At 36.2% G+C, this 19,659-nt stretch overlaps 1 protein-coding gene across 2 annotated transcripts in view; it reads right to left on the bottom strand.

Annotated features, from left to right (window-relative positions):
* LTBP1 (latent transforming growth factor beta binding protein 1) overlaps window positions 1–19,659 on the bottom strand; it is a 510,014-nt gene that overhangs the window by 22,804 nt on the left and 467,551 nt on the right. For both annotated transcript variants that reach the window (XM_036749323.1, XM_036749324.1), the window contains exons 27-31: window positions 9,257–9,451; window positions 7,421–7,507; window positions 6,278–6,406; window positions 5,463–5,603; window positions 3,596–3,766 (exon numbers count right to left, since the gene is read on the bottom strand). In XM_036749323.1, coding sequence (XP_036605218.1) covers window positions 3,596–3,766; window positions 5,463–5,603; window positions 6,278–6,406; window positions 7,421–7,507; window positions 9,257–9,451 — 723 coding nt within the window. The remainder of the gene's footprint in view (window positions 1–3,595; window positions 3,767–5,462; window positions 5,604–6,277; window positions 6,407–7,420; window positions 7,508–9,256; window positions 9,452–19,659) is intronic.

Here is a 19,659-nt window from a genome sequence, read left to right as displayed (position 1 = left end):
AAGGCAATTTGTTTCTTCTAAGTGATGAGGTGATTTCAAATGTTTAGTTTTATCAATTTAGTATGGAATGCAATTCGATCCATTTAATTTATGGATTTCTGTAACATCTTTGCTAAAACCTTTAGTTCCAATTACTCATTTTAGGTAGCTTGTGAAAGGCAGAACACTCTGCACTTGTTTAAGCTAATCGTTTGGGGTTTGGGGAGGAACCCTCCCTCAATTTTACTATCTTTTAGAAAACTGATTATTATTTCTATAAGGCAAAAAAAGTTTCTTAAGATCATGGAACTATGGGAGCAACAATATGCCCAATTCTTTTTTCCCCAACATGGCTTCATGGTCTAATTCTGTTTTGTGAACATGAACACAACTATGGCAAACTGAATGGCCTTTTCTCAATACTCATTCTCCTCTTTCTCTCTGCCTCTTTTAATACTGGTGATTACCCTCTCTCCTCCTTGATACACTTTTCTTTCTAGGGTTTCAGATCACAACTCTCTCTTGGTTCTCCTTCTACCTATCTAATTAATTGCCCCATATTAGTCTCCTTTGCTAGATCTTCCTCCTGATCATACCTTCTAACTGTAAGTGTCCTGCAGGGTTCTATCCTGGTCCCTCCTCTCTATCTACATACTATCTCATTTGGTGACCTTATTAGCACCCAAGTATTAGTTACTATCACTATGATGATGATTCTCAAATCTACCTATCTTACCCTAACCTCTCTGTTGACATCCAATCTTGCATCTCCACCTGCCTTATAGACATCTCAAAACAGATATCTGGTAGATATTTTAAACTCAACATAACCAAAACTGAACCCATTATCTTTTTCCCTAAAGCCTTTCCCCCTCTTATATTCCCTATTATTATTGAAGGCAACACTATCTCCATCCTTCCAGCACCTCAGGCTTGCAACTTAGGAGTCATTCTTGACTCCTCACTATCTCCCACCCTCCCCCCATATCCAATCTGTTGCCAAGATCTATTGATTTTACCTCTGCAATATCTTTCTAATATGCTTCCTTCTCTCCTCTGACAAGGCCACCACTCTGGTGCAGGCTCTCATCACTTCATTCAGCCTATTGCAATAACCTGCTGGTGGGTCTGTCTGCCTCAAGTCTCTCCCCACTCCAATCCATTCTCCATTCAGCTGCTAAAGTGATTTTCTGAAAGCACCAATCAAATTATGTCACCACCTATCCCCCCACCCCCAATTCAATAAACTCCAGTGGCTCCCTATTGCCTCCAGGATCAAATACAAAAATCCTCAATTTGGTATTTAAGTCTTTTATAACTGTTAAGTAGGTGGTTTCCCCCTCCTACCTTTCCAATATCCTTATACCTCACCATGTATTCTTTGAGCTGGTGACAATGGACTCCTTGTTGTTCCATGAACAGAAGCTAGGCTTCTGAAAGCTAAGTTCCTTGAGCAATCTTCATATGACAAGAACTCCAAGTCTTTCACCAGCTTGCTTTCCCTCTGCTGACTAGGCTCCAGCTTATCAATGTTTTTCTTGAAATGTGGCACATGGAATTGAACTAAATACTCTAGATGTGTTCTGGCCAGAGAGTGGTATAGTATGACTATTATCACCTTATTTCCTGTATACGATGCCTTTCTGAAAACTAAGATTTCATTAAAAATTTTTTTTGAGGGGAGAGAGGAGGACTTGACATATTACACTATTCCAAATAGGGATAACAGTACATACCTCCCGTGGTTTTGTGAGGATAAAAATAACATTTGTAATGCACTCTGTAAACCCTGAAGTACTATATAAATGCTAGCTATTGCTATGATCGTTAAATCACATTAGTTTAAAATTCTTTCTAACATGATAAGTAGAAACTATAAAATTATTTTAAAAATATATTTTAAGAAGGATTGTCCAAGTTCAGTGTATTTTGATGGCCACTAATTCTACTATAGTAAATTTATTAGGGCATTTTCTTCTTTAAAGTAATTCTATCCCAGTATCAATTTTGAGAAAAGAATTAAGAAAAATATTTTCCCCAAATTGACTCTTCCCAAAATTTTCGGTTCTGAAAAATCTTTATGTTGGACAACAAAATAATCACCTAAGGTCTACATAACAGTTGACAAAAAAAATCCAATTAGACAACTGAAAAACAACAATCCTATCATTTCACAAATGAGGACAATAGGGAGTCCTAGATGAAAGCAGTGATTTGCTCGAAGACTTAAGTACAGTATTTTTTTTTTTAAAGAAGTCGCAAATAACACCCAGGCAGTTACTACTGTCAGAGGTGATAAGAGGGAACTACAAATAAGCACTCACATTTCACCCTATTTTGCTCAGTCTTTATTCTTCCAACTTCTTTTTTTCAACTTATCTTCAGTTCCCTCTTACTTCTGGACAATTAATAAGTTTGTTCAGTCATAAAATTGGGTAAACAAGCACTGATCAGGCCTAGCCAAGCTCCTTTAACAAAGTGTTTCAAATTCCAGCCCTGGAGAAATTGCAAGTTAACTTCTAATACTCTTATATCCCTAATTTGTTTTTTTTCCTCAATCACAAATATACTGGCATCAGCTGAAAAGTCTCTAATGTATTCAATCATAGAGTGGTTTCAGTCAACCAATCAACAAACATTAAAAGCCTACTTGTGACAGGCATTAGGTATAGAGGATACAAAGGCAAAAGTAAAATATTCCCCTGCCCTCAAGGAGCCTACATTCTATCATAAAAAATGACATGTTCATATAAAGGTATATACAGAATACACAAGAAAGAAATACAGGATAATTTTTGTTGCATGTGTGAGAGGAGTGGCATTAGCAGCTGTGGGGACTCAGGAAAGGTTTCCTTCAGAGGAGTACTGAAGCAAACTAGGCTTTAGAAAAGGTAGAGATAAGGAGGCAGTGCATTCTAGCTAGAGGAAGCTGTCACTGCAAAGGCACAGGACAGATTTCCTCTCTAAGCAGTATTTATCAGGGGAAGGAGAAATTGTGAAGGAATATACTATAGGATAATAGACTCAGAACTGAAAAGGATCTTAGCAAGCAACCAGCCCACCCCTTGATTTTATATTTGAGGGTACTGTCATGATTGATTCCTGTGAAAAATCCTCCACAGAAGATTCTTGGGAGGATATGCACAGGAACTGCACAAGGTGTGAGAAGCATGGGTGGATGGAAAAGGAAATCCAAATCCAGGTCACAGATACACAGCACTGGAGTGTGCTGTGGTGGTTTACATAGCTCCATTCTTACCCCATCTCCATTTGCAAACAAAATATGTGAGGAAAGGTGAAATATTTATGCAAATAAATGAAATGATTATCTTTTCATCACTTGCTAGCTACTCCACAACAGCACAGAAGACAATCTACAAAGATAGTCAGCTGGTGGTATGTTTCAAAAAGCTTTCTGGCTAAGTTTTTTAAAATACCTTGATAATTGTATTTTAATATAGCTTGTTTCTTCTGTAATCCTGTGTATTTTGTTTACATACTTAAAAACACAATTCTGAGAAGAGGTCCATTGGCTTTACCATATTGCCAAATAGGTTCAAGACAAAAAAAAAAAAGGTTAAGAACTCCCAGGTTAATTGAACAGGACTTTCCATACCTGAGTCCTTCATAGGGCAGAGTGCACATTGCATGCCCCAGGCCTCTCCATACAAACAGCAGCATTCAGTATAAGTTGTCTGCTTCCCAACCAATGGTCGGCTACAAACATACTCATCACTTAGGTGTTCCCAGCAAAGATCCTGGTAGACATCAGTTTCTTCCGTTTGTTCTGAAAGGGATGATAGTCATGTAATCCTATCACTGTTACACTGTTCCTATTTCATAAGCATGACTTAACATGGTAGTTGAGGTCAACAGTTCTCAAAGTATTACACACAGATAATCTACAAGTATTCATCTCTAACCCTAACCTCTTCTCACTCCAATTAGCCCTACATCTCTCACTGTCTGAAGGATATATTCTGACTAGATATATCATTACCTGAAATTCAACATGACAAATACTAAAGTCCTTTTTTCTTTCCAACTAAATTAGGTGTTCTTAACCCAAGTGGGGGAAAGTAACATCCAACTGAAATTTAACATTTCCTTCAATTATTTAAAGACAATATTCAGGGAGGAGGTACACAAGCTTCATTAGACCGCCAAAGGGATCCAAGAGACAAAAATGGTTAAGAACTCCTGGACTAAACTTTCTCAGGAACAAAGGATTTCGAGCTGGGAGCTTTAGTTGGAAAGAAAATAATTCTGTATTTGTTACACTGAACTAGATTGAGATACATTTGTTACACTAAACTGAAAGCCTAGTCCAAGCTTATAATTTTTGGGATGGGGTTCCTAAGGCCCAGAAGGGTGGGGTGACTTGCTCAAAGTCATTCTGGGGTCCTTTTAAGTAGAGAAGCTGGAATTTGAGCCCAGTTTTTTTTTGACTCTTCCTTTTCCCACAGGCAACACTGTCTTGTATGTCCCTCATTTTAGAGGTTGGATATCTTCCTCTTGCTTTGTCTCCCACATACACTCCAGTCCAAAGACTGAAATATTTCTAAGAAACATACTTGGAGTCCTCCGCTTATTTTCTGATCAACAAAACAAGGGAGTTGACTTAGAAGACTGCTAAACTTTCCTCCAGAAAGCTAAACTACTGTAACTTCTTAGAATTCCCAACTCTAATGTTCCTTTCATTCCACATTATCTTATAACCAAAGTAATATACCAAATATGCCTACTGTTCAAGCATCAATTTCTTTAACTCTTTCAAGTGGCTCCTTGTAACCCAGTGTATCAAGGTTAAAAGTTAACTTATATCCCACAGGAGGGTGTCTGATACCTTGCCTATGTGTTTAACTATACTATCTCTTGCCACGTGACTACTAACACCTTCTAATACAACCAGGTAAGTCAAGCTGCTATATCCTAAATAGGAATCTCCCTCTTCCCCTTTTGGACCTTTAAGTTTTCCTTATGCCTAGAAGAGTTCCTCCCTTCCACTCTGTTGTTATATTTTCTTGTTCCACTTGTTTGTAATTTTCTTGGATATGTTTATGACATTAAGTATCTTAGACAATAATGATTGTTCCCTGGAATTTTTTTTGTTGCTTCATTACTTGAATTGTACCAGGGGTATTCTAAGTGACCTACTTCACTCTCTTGTTCCATCTGTTCATTTAAAACATGTAAATGAATACAAGACCACAACTCCAACCAGTATAACCTGAGTTATAATGCCTTGTAATATAGAACCTAAATCAAGTACCATTCAGTTCTTGGTTACCTATCTTGATGAAAAAATATCTAAATACCTTGCATATTCATATGTATCTGCTGATAGAACGTATCCTTGAGAGTAGGGATTTTTCATTGTTTGTATTTGTATCTACAGAGCCTAGCACAGCACAGTGCCTGAGACATAGTAAGTGATTAATAAATGTCTACTAAATGATTGATATATCAAGAAAAGAGCATACCGTTTGAATCTGTTGGCCTTATGCACCTCTTTTCTGTAGTGTCCAACACCATTGGATGGGTACAGAAACAGTTATAAGATCCTTCGGTATTAATGCACTGACCATCAATACAGCTGTTTGGGTCCTGACATTCATCCATATCTTAAATTAAAAAAAATCAAGAAAAATCATATATGATACATTGCTTAGGAGAGACCAGATTCCTGATTGGCTGCTTTCAAATAGTTATGTCAGTACTAAAGTAGAACAACTCTTACTTCAAAATCCTTCATTTTAAAACAAAACAAAACAAAACTGAAAAGAAACAAAATTCTACTTTCTCTTCATTGAAACAATGAGGAGTCTGATATCACTGAACCATGAAAGGAAATATTTTTGGCCAGGATATTCTTTGAAATTCAAGGTAAAAAGTCTTGTGACTGTGGTTTCAAAACTACTTACCTTTACTATGTTTCTTTGGTTAATCTATGAGGTTTTCTCCTTAAGCTGAAAAATTCTGTACGAGTATTAAAAAAAGTCTAATTCATAAGGTACAAATGATGAAAAGGAGATTGCACATATTATAGAAATACTTCAGTTGCACCAATGGCATGAAATATAATTCTATATTGAGTACTGACTCTCTGATATATGTGTGGAACTAGTAATGAGTTAAAAAATAAAAATTTCCTTCAAGCAAGAGATCCATAAAATACTTTGAGTTTTTTAGCACTTAATTTAAAAGGTAAAAGGGGAGATGAAAAAGTTTTTTTCATGGCCCCACTTATTTACTTCTCCCATGGTTTTTTAATAACATATGCTACAATAAGACTTACCAAAACACTGTAGTTTAACTGGATCATAATATGTGCCTTGCTTACAGTAGCATTCATAGCCAGGCTGGGTATTCAAGCAAAATCCATGTTTGCAGATTTCTTGTCCAAAAAGTTGACATTCATCTGCATCTATGGATGAAATATCAGGGCAGTTTATGATAATGAATTTATCATCACATACACTTTCATTATCTATTAGTTTAAAAGAAGTAATCATTAGATTCTTCTGTTCTGAAATATCATAGGCACAGTTCTACTCAATATTGTTTTATTGAGGTAAAGAAATATATACTCTTCTCAGTGAAAAATTTCTATGAAATGCAAATCATTATATTATGTGTATCTTTTAAGGAAAAAAACACATGCAAACAACTTAAGTGAAACAGATAAAATCACACAGGTATAGTGATATTAAATATGATTTTTAAAAACAGAATATATTTTCAAGTTATTGCTTTTTCCATTTTATACTGAAATTTAAGTGTATTCATTAAAATATTAGAATGTTTTTCATTTCTGATTTTGAAGCACAGAGAAACCAATACTTTAGCTTTCCACAAGTAGATGGGCTAGAAAAATATTTTGAGTCACTCATTTCTCTAGTCATTAAGCCATTTTGATTTATTTTTTTAGGTTCTACTTTGAATCCATAACATCACTCAAAAGATTAATGCAAAAAAAAAGACAGAAAAGAAAGGGGGAAAAGCCCTACATTTTCACTTTAGCAATATAAAAACTCTTTGGAGATGGAGAAATATACCCATATTTATAGACCTGATATCAGGTTATCCGAAATGAAGGCTGTACATATATAGAGAAAATAGAAGAAGGGTTAAGGAGGTTTCTATTTCTACACCTACTTTCCTTTTCACTTTCTCCGTTCTCTCTATTAGTAGCAAATCTTGGTAGTACCAGAATGACTAATAAGAAAGCTCTACTGGAGATCACAACAAAGTTATAATTATGGCAAAAACCCTAAGAGTTGCCTAATAATAAAATATGTGATTTCTGATCTCTCTTTGTGAAGAGCTTTTTCTGTCTCTGCCAAAAAAATGACAAGAACTTCCAATATTATATTATCCTACAACAAAAATAAAGCTTTTATAGGACTTGCGCACTTTTAAATGAGTGATTAGTTCTCACCTTTGTAGTTTTGACCAGTGACACTATAGGATGAGTGGTCAGTGGGGATAAAGCCTTTTCCTTCAGGACACATTTCAGTGAATTCAGCTGGTTCCAGAAAAGAGAAAATCATTAAAATAAATAATTTTGTGATGGGAAAAAAATAAAACCAAATCTACCCACTGATTTACTACATCCTAATTATCCATGTGCATATCAAATCTTCCCAGTATAATGTATGCTATTTAAGGGGAGGGACTGTGTTATTTTTATCTTATTACTGTCAGTGTCTTATACTTAGTAGGTACTTAATAAACATTTGCTGAATAAATTAAAACATTTTAATTAAAAAGTAACATTGAGTTCTCACGTTCAAGTAGCTTTAAGAAAAAAACTTATCCACATCAGACAAGTCAGTCAATAAACATTTATTAATTGCCTACTATGTGCCAGGCACTGTGCCAAGTGCTGGTGATACAAAAAATAGCAAAAGACAGTCCCTGCTTTCAAGAAGCTCAAATAGGGGAGGCAACAAGCAAATAAATATGTACAAACAAGTCATATACAAAATAGGAAACAATTAAAAGAGGAATAGCATTGGAATCAAGAGGAGTTAGGAAAGGCTTTCTTGTAGAAGATGGGATTTTAGTTGGGACTTGAAGGAATCCAGGGAAGCCAGCAGGACAAGACGAGGAAGGAGAGCATTTCAGGAATAGAAGACAGACAGAGAAAATGCCAAGAGATATATTGTCTTGTTTGTGGAATAGCCAGGAGCCCAGTGACACTGTATCAAAGAGTACACAGCAGGGAGCAAGTTGTAAGAAAACTGGAAGGGTGGGGGTGGAGTAAGTTATAAAAGGCTTTGAATTTCAAACAGAGAATTGATCTCAGAAGCAATAGAAAGCCAGTGGAATTTACTGAATAGGGGGATGACATGGTTGGACTGGTGCTTTAGGAAAACAATCACTGGTGGTTAAATGGAGGATGGATTAGAGTGGAGAGAGACTTGAGGCAAGTGAATCCACCAGTATGCTATTGCAATAGTCCAAGCATGAGCTAATGAGGACCCGCACCATTGTGGTGGCAATATCGGAGGAGAGATGGGGATGAATTCCAGTCCAAAATCTCAAAAATAAACAAAACAAACAAACCTAACTTCATTTTATGACCACTTAAATGTAGGACATTCTTTGTATACCAAGAGCTCAAACTGACTCTATGAATAATCTGTCAAATATTTTGTTATTTCAAAGGTTCAAAAAGGAAATATTAAAAATAAAAAGTTGACTCATTTAAAATTACTATGTCAAAGACCTAGTGTGGGAAGTCCTGCCACTGAGAAAGATTCAATCCTGTCTATCATTTGTTGTTTGAAGCTCTGAGATGTTGACTCTCCCATGGACACGGAGCTAGTAAATATCGGAGGCAGGATTTAAACCTTAATCTTTTGGAATCTTAAATACAATACTTTATCCATTATGCCGCACTACCTTATTCTTGGCATTACTATGCCAAGGATTACGCTATCCTGGCATTTATTAAGTACTAAAGTAGAGATTTTATTTTTTAATATCTAAAATAGTATTATCTCTCACCAACTGGGCAGCAGTCAGGATAAGGCCGGTATCTCTTGCACCAGTAGTTTAATGTAGTGCTACATTTGCCTAAGTAAGTATGATCTAAAATTCGACATTTACGTAAAGAACCATTTAAGTTCTAGATCTTATTAAGTGGTCCTGTGTCATGGAACTAGATAACAGGATTCCATTGCTATAGTCAAAAATGAAAAAAAAATAGACTATCTAAAAAGTTTATTGGCAGCATCAGCACCAAACAACCCACTAAGCATTTCCTTACCAGTTCCAAAGACAGGACATGGGAAGATCTCACAGTTATCTCCCCATCCAGCACCTAATGTACAGCAGCATTCTTGCTTAGTAACATTGGATGTCAGCACATTGTCACAGAAATTGGCATCATTTAAATTGTAGTAGCATTCTTTCTTTTCTTCTTCTTCTTCCTTTTCTTCTTCAGGTTGATCTACAACTACCTCTGAAAGCAGGAGGGTAAAGGGTGGAACAAAGGAAAAGCTGTATTAGAATGACTTGCAAGGTTCAAAAAAGGAAACAAGAGGACTCCAAAGAGACTCATTTAAGAAAGGTCAAAAACATTCTGTGACAGTAACATGGCTTTCTATCTTCAGTACGAGATTCTTCTATTTGAGAAAAGGAACAAATTAAAGCTTCCCTACTGAATGTTGATAGACCTTGCCCACTATGAGGGTCATAATAACACAAAACATTTAACTTCAATAGAATAAATCTTTTCTTGAAAACTCAAATTCAGAAGTTTCTTTCCAAAATTAGGGAATATTCCTTACCAACAAAACACCTACTTTAATCAACGAGAATTTTGTCGGACTCTCGTGACTTAGATGACATCCTGGACATTTAAAGGACACACACACACACACACACACACACACACACACACACACATGCATTTACCATGTTCCCAAAGCCTCTTTGCAAGAAAAAACTAAGGAAGAAAAATGGAAAGGTACCACAGTTACTGGAAGCCTATGAAATAATTCTTTGTTACTGAATTTTTGAGCTAGGTCCCAAAGCAGAAACGCCGGGACTGAGAGTCTAATCAGTCAATTCATTGATAAGCATTTATTAAGTACCTATTGTATAATTAGGCAAAGGTCCCAGTCCTTAACAAATGTACTTTCCACTGGAGGAAAACAGTATGTTCAAAAGAAGTAAAGAGAATACCTAACAAAATAAACAGTGATTGGTGGGAGGCACTAACAACTGGGGGAATCAGAAAAAGCCTCTTGAAGAATCTGGCACTTAAAATGAACTTTGAGGGAAGACAGAGGTTCCAAGAAATGATGGTGAGGAGGGAGAGCAGTCCAGGTTTATGGGAAGAAGCCTACAAAAATGCCCAGTTTTTGCAGCCTGTGGCAAGTTGTGATTCATGGTCTGTTTAACAGTGTGTAAAGAGGATAATCTTGAAGTTTTCAAAGTGTTCGGATTCTTTATTGTTATATGACTATAAATGAGTGCCTGTAAGCAAAAAACAACTGACTAGAAAAATTACACCTATCGAACCCTCTCTCTGAAACTCTAGGCAAATAGACATTCTCCATCATCTTATGTGCCCTTCCAATGGTACAGCAGCCATGGCCCCTAGGAGACCTATCAGGGAGACAAGAGGAGAAAACCTTTGACTATCACAACCAAACTTCTTTTTCTTAACATTTCTACATTAGTCATGTTGTGAAAAAAGAAACTGAACAAAAGGGATAACCTATGAAAAACAAAAAAAAATTTTTTAAAGTGAAAACAGAACACTTCGATCTTCATTCAGACTCCATGGTTCTTTCTCTGGATGTGGACAGCATTTTCTATCACGAGTCTTTTGGAATTGTCTTGGATCACTGTATTGTTGAGAAGAACTAGATCTACTATAGCTGATGATAGCACAATGTCACTGTTACCATGTACAGTGTTCTCCTGGTTCAGCTCACTTCACTCAGCATCAGTTCATGTAAGTCTTTCCAGGTTTTTCTGAAATCTTCCTGGTCATAATTTCTTATAGAACAATAGTGTTCCATTACATTCATGTATCACAACTTGTTCAGCCATTCCCCAATTGATGGACATCCCCCTCAATCTCCAATTCTTTGCCACCACAAAAAGGACACAGCTGAACGTCTGCAAGCTTCTCAGATCCTCACTTGCCTATCACTTCCCTGCTGTTTTATATACCACAGTGTAAACCACAGAAAGGTTAGACTTGTCTGAACACAGCATACTCCATTGGCACTGTGAAGCTAGCTAAAGTACTGTCTTCTTTCCTAGTAGATAAAGGTAAAGTCACTTATGGTCACTGTGGCTATTTAGCCCTCTAAGCACCTCTACCCCTAAGGCTCTCAGCATTTTGGGTGGATATCTTATAGCTGTTGACAGGAGAACTTTTCCAAGGCTTGGAAGATTTCTCTTTTTTCTAGTTTCCTGTTAAACCTATCTCCCCTTACTTTAGAAAAATTGAGAGACTCCATAATTCATGAGCACCCTGGTATAAATTGTTGGTAAAAACTTAGTTCTAAGGAAATGCTATTAGGGCTCTATTCTAGATGGTCTAACCAGTTTTTATGATTTGAAACATTCCTGGTCCATTTGTGATTCAACTGGTTTTAAAATGAATCCTTAGTAGTGAGGGGCTGATAGAAGGTGAATTTCTCCAATTTACAGTACAAGCGATAATGTTACAACTGGTTTGAGGGAGGCATGTTCCTCCTGTTCATGATGTGAACATATTGAGATTCAGTCACATGTATAATCATGAAACAATCCAGAAGGTTGTCAAGGGCATGCTGAATGACTTTTAGGGCACTAATCAGCCAAAAAGTCCTATGTAAATTGATATTTATAGTATCTAAATTAAATGTGGAAGACTATCCTTGGCCTTAACTCACAAGATTACAAACCCTTGATAATTCTAATTGAAGATAAATGTAGGTCTCTTATTTTTTCCCTAGGATTTTTAAAGTTAGGGATAGGACAGAGTAATTTCTAATTTCATTGCTTCCCCTGTAACAAAGATGGTCTTCATCTTTCTTAGGGACAAAGAAAAGAAGTGCTTTGCTAGTGAACAATAAATTTGGATAAATCCTTCCATGTTTTCCTAATGATATGGCCATATAGCTCAGTTTATTTATGGTACAAATAAAATATTTATAAACATATAAATACAAATATTGAAGTGGTATTGTCCCAAAACAAAAATCTAACTGCCAGGCTGCAAATAATCTTTTGTTCCCTCTTTACTAAACATGCTTAGAAAGTTTTTATACTCTGAAAGTACTCTGAAAGAGCCTTATGGCTCTTAATGGTAGTTATCATTACTGAAGAAAGTTATTGGGCTCTCTGTATATCTGGAATCTATGCTCTGTTTTTCAATATGGGCATTGTGGTACAATCATGGTAACACAAACGCAGCCCTAGCCACCTTCATTGTCAATAAATATCTATGTATCATCTACAGTCATCAGTTTTGCCAAGTAGGGAAATGGTTTCCCAAACCCAACTAGCCCCTTCCCATAAAAGGCTGCCTTTCAGTCACCATTTACTCTAGTCTTGTCTGTGGGCAAGTTGCCATTCCCTATTTTCTCATCAAGTTCATGGAAACACAACTTCCTGATGCCCCCAGAGTCCATCATAATTTGCTTTATGTAGCCCTTCAATAATGCCCTAAAGTATTTCCTGTAAGATTAAAAATGCTATGAGAGTTCCCCAAATTTTCCTCCTGATTTCTGGCAAGCTCTGCCTGACTACCCCCTCCAACTGAGAATTCCAATCTCAGTAATGCTGTTTGCTGCCTTTGCTTTTTGTGGAGGACAGATCCAGGGGGCCCATTATTTAGGGGCCTGGGGTCTCCTACTGACTTGCAGTTACATTGATTCTGGATTTTATTGCTTTTCTTCTAAAGATGAATTAGGATGACTTGGCAAGGTCCATAACAAGGAGGGAAAGAAGACTCCAAAGAGACTCATTTAAGAAAGGTCGAAAGCATTCTGTGACCATATAACATGGCTTTCTTCCTCAGTACCAGATTACCTGGGGTAAACCCCTGTCTCTGATTTCACCTACAGAAGTACAATCCCATTTCTGTACCTTCAATCACACACTAAATCAGTTAGACTGCTTAGCCTTTCTAAACCCTGGGGTGACACATATTCTGGACATCTTTGAGCCTATCACTCAACCTATTCATGGAAAAAAAAGCTAGCTCTCAGAATAAAATGGCTCAAAGACTCAGAAATTCATTTATGTATTCAATTAATAGCCAATTTCTCTTAATCTCATCAATAGCATCCCTTTTCCTCTGAATATATTCAAAGATGACCCCCAAACTCAACTTCCAGTAATACCAAATTAAACTGAATCACCTTGGTCTCCCAAACCTAAGTATCATCCACACATGAATAGGGCAAAGCATCCTCACTGATTTTTAAAATGTTTTTATGTTTATCTGCCTCTTCCAAAAGCAGCCTAGCATAGTAGATACAGCACTGCACTTGGAGAAAGAAAGCCATAGCATCAAATTGTGCCACATATATTTACTCTCTGCATGATCCTAGGCATGTAGCAATCTCTCTGAGGCTCTTTCCTCCTCTATAAAATGAAGATAATAATAGTATCTACCTTTTAGGGTTGTTGTGAGATTTAAGTGAGATAGTATATATAAAGCACCTTAAAACCTTAAAATGTTAAATAAATCCCAGATATTACTATTACTATTCATCCAATGTCTCCTGTTTTCACAACATGATACTTCCTTTCCCCCTCATACATGTCCCTGAATAGCTTGTATTCCACTTACTGCATATAAATCATCCTTGAGAAACAGTATGTTACACTTGTTAACAACACACAATGTGTTGTCCTATCATCCTTTGGATCAAGTGGAAATTTGTATCTCCCAAAATTATGATGTCATAAGATTCATAGCTATATAGAGAACACTGGTCAAAGAGATGGGCCTTTGTGGCACAGACAAGGTTAGGGATCATTGAAGGCACTTCCAAATATCAAGGTTTTACAAAATCTATTAGGAATTAAATTAAGACTTGTGTCATGAGTAATTTTTTTTAAAAAATGATTTTGAATGATTTCAAACAAGGTAGAAGTAGTATTTTTTTAAAATCTGCCTATTTTCCCTAGAATTTTTTTCTTTGGAACAAGAAATGAAATGAAATTTGTTGTATTTTTCATGTTTTCTCTGAGAAAGAAGATTATGGATATTACGTAAGGGAAATGACCCCTTAGAGAATTATTTTATTCATGTTTTTATTTGTTGTTACTTGTTCTTCTTGTATTTTCTGTCCAGAAGTTTAAAAGTCTACTGTTTACACAGCTGAAGTTGGGGGTTATTCAGATTCAGGCACTCATCAGTATTAGGAAAGAGATGAAAACCATTTAAAATTATTCCTCAAAGGTCACTCTGTGAAAAATGCCACAATTTCTCTCTATATTGTTAACCTTTTGGTACTTAATTTTTGTACTTAACAATGTATCTGTCCACTGGAAAAACCTGCTTAGTAAATGTTTCCCATATTAACTTCAGGATCTCTCATGATTTTAGTTTATTGTAGCCAAGAATGGAAGATGTCAACTGGAGGGTAGTTATGAAAGATCAAATGTTTGCATCTTTATGCTTTTCTGTAAAAAAAAAAAATGTGTTTTATTTTCCTATAAATAAGAAACCACAAAGTGGACCAACCACACAAATCAGTTTATATCAGTCACATGTCCTGGACTTAAAAGAAATTTAATCAGCTATTTCTTCTATTAAACTAATTTTCAGTTTAGATAAGAATTTGTTAGAAGTGAACTGGGGGTAAAGCACATAAATAAATGTGTGCTCTTTTAGCTTAGTGGTGTGGTTAGCAGCAATAATAACAATAACTCAAACTTATAGAAGTATTTTAAGATCTACCAATTTCTTTACAAGACTAGGCAGTAGGTGGCATATTATTATTCCCATTTTTCAGATGATAAAATTGAGGCTTAGGGAGTTTACATGAATAAAAAATACCACAAAATTTATAACAGGGTGAGCCCAAATTTACTCACTCTGAGTTGACTGTGGAAAAGAATAAAGAAAAGAAGTGACAATAATAATTTCCTTATTAAAAATGGTAATCTGAGAAATTCCTTCCAGCTCGCCTTAGCAACTCCAAGAGCATGTTCACATTTTTGTTTTCTTTTGTGAGGTGGACAAGGTATAAATTAATCACTGTTCATTTTCCAAGTTCAGGATCCAATAGTACTTTGCCATAATGCTGTAGTCTGTCCAATGACTGACTGGTTTCCTTGCCATAAGGATAGGTTGGAGCTACAGGAGTACTGTATACTATGTACAAGATTATTTTCATGAATTCTCTTGCCTAGGAGGCTTCACATTGGGAAACTTTTGTGTTTGCTGTTTGTTTATTTTCTTCTAGGGCTTTCCAATGTCAGCCTTCCCCAGTCCCTTCTCTTCTATTGTGTTAGACTGCAATAGAGCGAACTAGTCCCTTAATAAGTCCAAAAGAGAACTCATTATATTTTCCCCAAAACCCATCCCTGCTCCATACTTTCTTTTGGTGGCACCATGACCCTTCCAGCTACTCAGGTTTATAATCTTGGGAGTCATCATTCTACACTTAACCTTTATATCTAATAAGTTGCAAATCTTGTCACTCCTACCCCCGTAATATCTCTTGTCTGTCTGTGTCTCTCTGCCCATAGAGTCTTGACCCTAATTCACCTTGTCACTTCCCACAAAAAGTCTCCCAATTTTCTCTCTCTGTATCATTTCTCCTATTTCATCATTCACAAAATTGTCAACTGATAGCCCAAAGATACAGATCTGACTATATCAACCCCTCCCTCATATGAAAAAATCTTTGAAGATATTAGTACTCTTCCTTCCACCCACATATGCTACTGAGTACTTACTGAGTACTCTATATGGATATATTTGTGGATTTACTATCCCTGCCTCAGGCAGAATATAATCTCCTTCAGGCCAAGAATAGTTTCTTTTTTGTCCTGTAGCCCCAGAAGTGGGGAGAGTACATTGCATACAGTAGGCATTTATAAGTGCTTATTAAATGAATGAGTAGTAAAAAATTATTTTGAATTAAGGAAATAAATTGAAGGAGGAGACTTAAAGGGAGTATAACAGCTTTCTATGGAATAGGATATTTCAGGATCTAAGGATAAGGAAGGGAAGGGGGTCAAAACATGAATAAAAAGTAAGACACTGAAAGAAAAAAAGAGAACAAAGACAAATTTTATCATGGAGACAGGTAAGAGGAGAACCATCAGGAAATTTATGGATTTACAATAAGCATCCAGAAGTTGGGAAAAGAATGGAGTGACAAGTTTTGTGATGTACGGTTATATTACTAGAAAAATTAAATACTGAAGAAAGATAAAGAAGCACAGATGGGTAAAGAAGGGATTACTGATCCTGAAAGAAATATAAAGTGTATTAGAGAAGGAAAAATGGGAAGAGAAGTACTTTGAGAAGAATGAGAATGGAAAACCTACAAAGAGATGAAGAAGAGGATACAATAAGAAAAAGAGGGTAGTCACTTTAGGAAAATGCCTTATGAATAAAGAAACCTTAATATCATTGACACATGTGTATCAAGTATGCCTATAAAAATGACTTCCCTAATAACATAAAATCTAAAGCAAGTGTAGAATGCTGGGGGAGAATTAAAAGGGAATGTAAAAACCATTCTTTTTCAGGTTTAATTTCTAGAAAATTCCAAGTTCCAACTGCATTTCTAACACAAAAGTCAATTTCATTTTATTTCTGCTGAAAGATACACTTCTAAGAATACAAAATGAAGGCACATCTTTGACATTCTACTGATGTTTTTTAAATTATTAATTTATTATAATTTATATTATAACTATATAACCCTGAAATGTCTGCAACAAAAACTTAAATATTATTTGAGTCATACTGCATAAAACCTTACTTCTAGACAAGTAAGTTGAAAAATTTTAGCTAATGTGAGCAATTTTGGGTCATTACTTTTTTATGGTCTCCAAATGTAGGCGAAATGTTACCTTTTTTTAAGTGCATATTTTCCTACTATCTACCTACATTTACAGTATATGCCCATTATAAATACACAGTAAGACCCCAAGAGTTTTATGGCACTTTACAATGTTTGCGGTTTAAATATACTGGCCTCCCTGCTGTTCATATTCTTGCTACCAAAGGTCTTTTTTTCCAATCAGAAATTATTTTAAAAACCTCTTTCAATGTTAATTTATTTTACAGGTTAACTAAACATAAAGAGAGACTACTCTGCCAAGTATAACAATTGACTGATGTTAAATGTGGTTTTCTGTCCTTAAAAAAAGTATATATATAAAACCTGTGGTACATCCCTACAGAAAGACAGATCACGAACACTGTTTGAGCTCAATTGTTAGGATCAAGGAAGGAATTATATGAATTTATCCGAATATCTCCAAACGGTTTAAACATTTTTTCTTCAGTGTCTTTCCCTCTACTACTTGTGAATACTGGAAAGCAAGTGAAAAAAAGACTGGGTTTTCCCACTTAAGAACAAAATGAAAATGGAACTCATTTGTACTGGAATGTTCTACTAGTAATCACTGATACATTGTAAAATTATTTGTATCTCAGCAGAACTAGGATTTGTAGAGGTATAACTTGAACACCTGACATTTTCTTTAGACATATAACCTAAGAAAAATTTGTTCTCAACCAATCTACATTTTGGCATCATTAACTATTAAGTTTTTACTAGCTACAACACGCCAAGGACTCAAAGAGTTAAAATGGCACAAGATGTTCATTCAAGTCACTTACAATTTAATTGGGAGGGTAGAGGAGGAACTAGTATTTGTTAAGCATCTACTGCATGCCAGACACTGTGCTAAGCACTTAACAAATATTATTTCATGTGATCTTCACAACAACCCTATGAAGTAGAGGCTATTATGATCCCCATTCTATAGTTGAGGAAATCGAGGGTGACACATATTAAGTGCCTTGCCAAGAGTCATACAGCTAGTGTCTGAGGTCAAATTTGAACTCAGGTCTCCCTGACTCCAGGCCTGGCACTCTATCCACTGTGCAACATGGTGGCCTCTAGCAGAACAATACCATTTGTATATAAGCATAAGGTATGTAACAGCAAGGTTTCTAGCAGCTGCTGTGGAGGTGAAAGACCAACAGTAAGACCAACACTGGCACACAGGAGGGCTGCTAGCACAGGTTCTTTGATCTGCTTTTCTAAGGAAAGCAACTTTAAGGGGTTAGCAATCTTGGTTTAATTAAACATACATATATCATTCACTTAGCTCAGGGGAAAAAGCACTCTGAACTTCAGAGCAAATACAAACAGAAATTACAAGCATACATTATATAAACAGAGCAAGTAACACAGAGAGATCAACAGACAGGCCTCTACCTGTCCATCCAAAGAATTACATAGTTACCAGAGAGAGAGGCACCAACATCTGGGTTTTCAAAGCTGAGGGTGGGGCTGCTTCAAGGCTTACTCAGAGTCTTGTCAGCAATACTCTTTCAATGAATGTGCCCCCAAAGGCAAAACGCTAACCTCTGAGTTTATATATACTTCTTCAGGGTCAAAGGGCATCACAACCATGCTACTCAAACCCATGTGACTTAGGCCTTCTAGTGACTTAAAGGCTCGCTCTTGCTCAGGGTCAGAGGGTGAAACTAGGTCTTCTCTTGAGGTATGCAGGTCATCAAAGACTCCTGATTGAATCAAGGATTCATTAGTGCTAAGAAGCACTCCAGAATAGACAACAAAAAGTCCACTTTGCTGGCCATTACATTTGAAAGGCAAGACTCATCAAAGGTACTTGATTATCTCTTCATTCCAAAAGAGAAAACAAAAAAGTCCCACCCTAATTACCAGAACAAGGTAGGATATAATTAAAGCAAAGAAGAGAGCCAGGAAAAGTGATATAAGAAAATCTGAGAAAGGAAAAATCACTTGTTGCTATGATGGAAAATTATAGGGAAGGAATGTGGTTAATAGCTGCTGTCATCAAGGAGGCAGATTGGGACCTGACAGCTAGATCCCTTTTAGGATTTCTCCTACCAGTGACCACAGTTTTTCCCCTTCTCCAACTGGGAGATCACACCAGGTCCTGTAAATTGTAAGCAGTAAACCACCTTATACTGTCATTGTAATAATGGCCTTAATGAAATTAGTGGCAATAACAAAATGCCACTTTAGAGTAAAGTAAGTTATTTTTCTTGCATTTTAATGCAAGGCTTCATACCATTTACTACCAGAGCATGTTATCACAGGCTAGATGTGACTGTGGTTCTTGGATACCAGTGGAGTCTGACCTCCCACGGGTTCTACAAAGACTGAAAGAGTTTGATTATGATTCCAGTGACAGATTGTCTCTGCTGACTGAGGACCAAATTAGCTAACTGTAGATAACTGTATCACTAGCAGTATGGCCAATAGGGAATCAATTTCTTAGTTATGATGATCAATGAAATGGATTTTTTTAAAAAAATTATTCTCAGAGGGGATCTTTATCTTAAATTATCTCTGAAGTATGGGGCTAGACTAGAAGAAAAGGGGAAGTGCCAAGGATCACACAATTTTAGGATTGTAAATATCCATTTAAATTGTTGGTACTTGAAATGTAAGAACTTTGTTAAAA

This window comes from Trichosurus vulpecula, chromosome 3 (assembly GCF_011100635.1).
Source record: "Trichosurus vulpecula isolate mTriVul1 chromosome 3, mTriVul1.pri, whole genome shotgun sequence".
NCBI lineage: Eukaryota > Metazoa > Chordata > Mammalia > Diprotodontia > Phalangeridae > Trichosurus > Trichosurus vulpecula.
The sequence above is the reverse complement of the archived record's forward strand: the minus strand, read 5'-3'. Positions and strand labels throughout refer to the sequence as shown.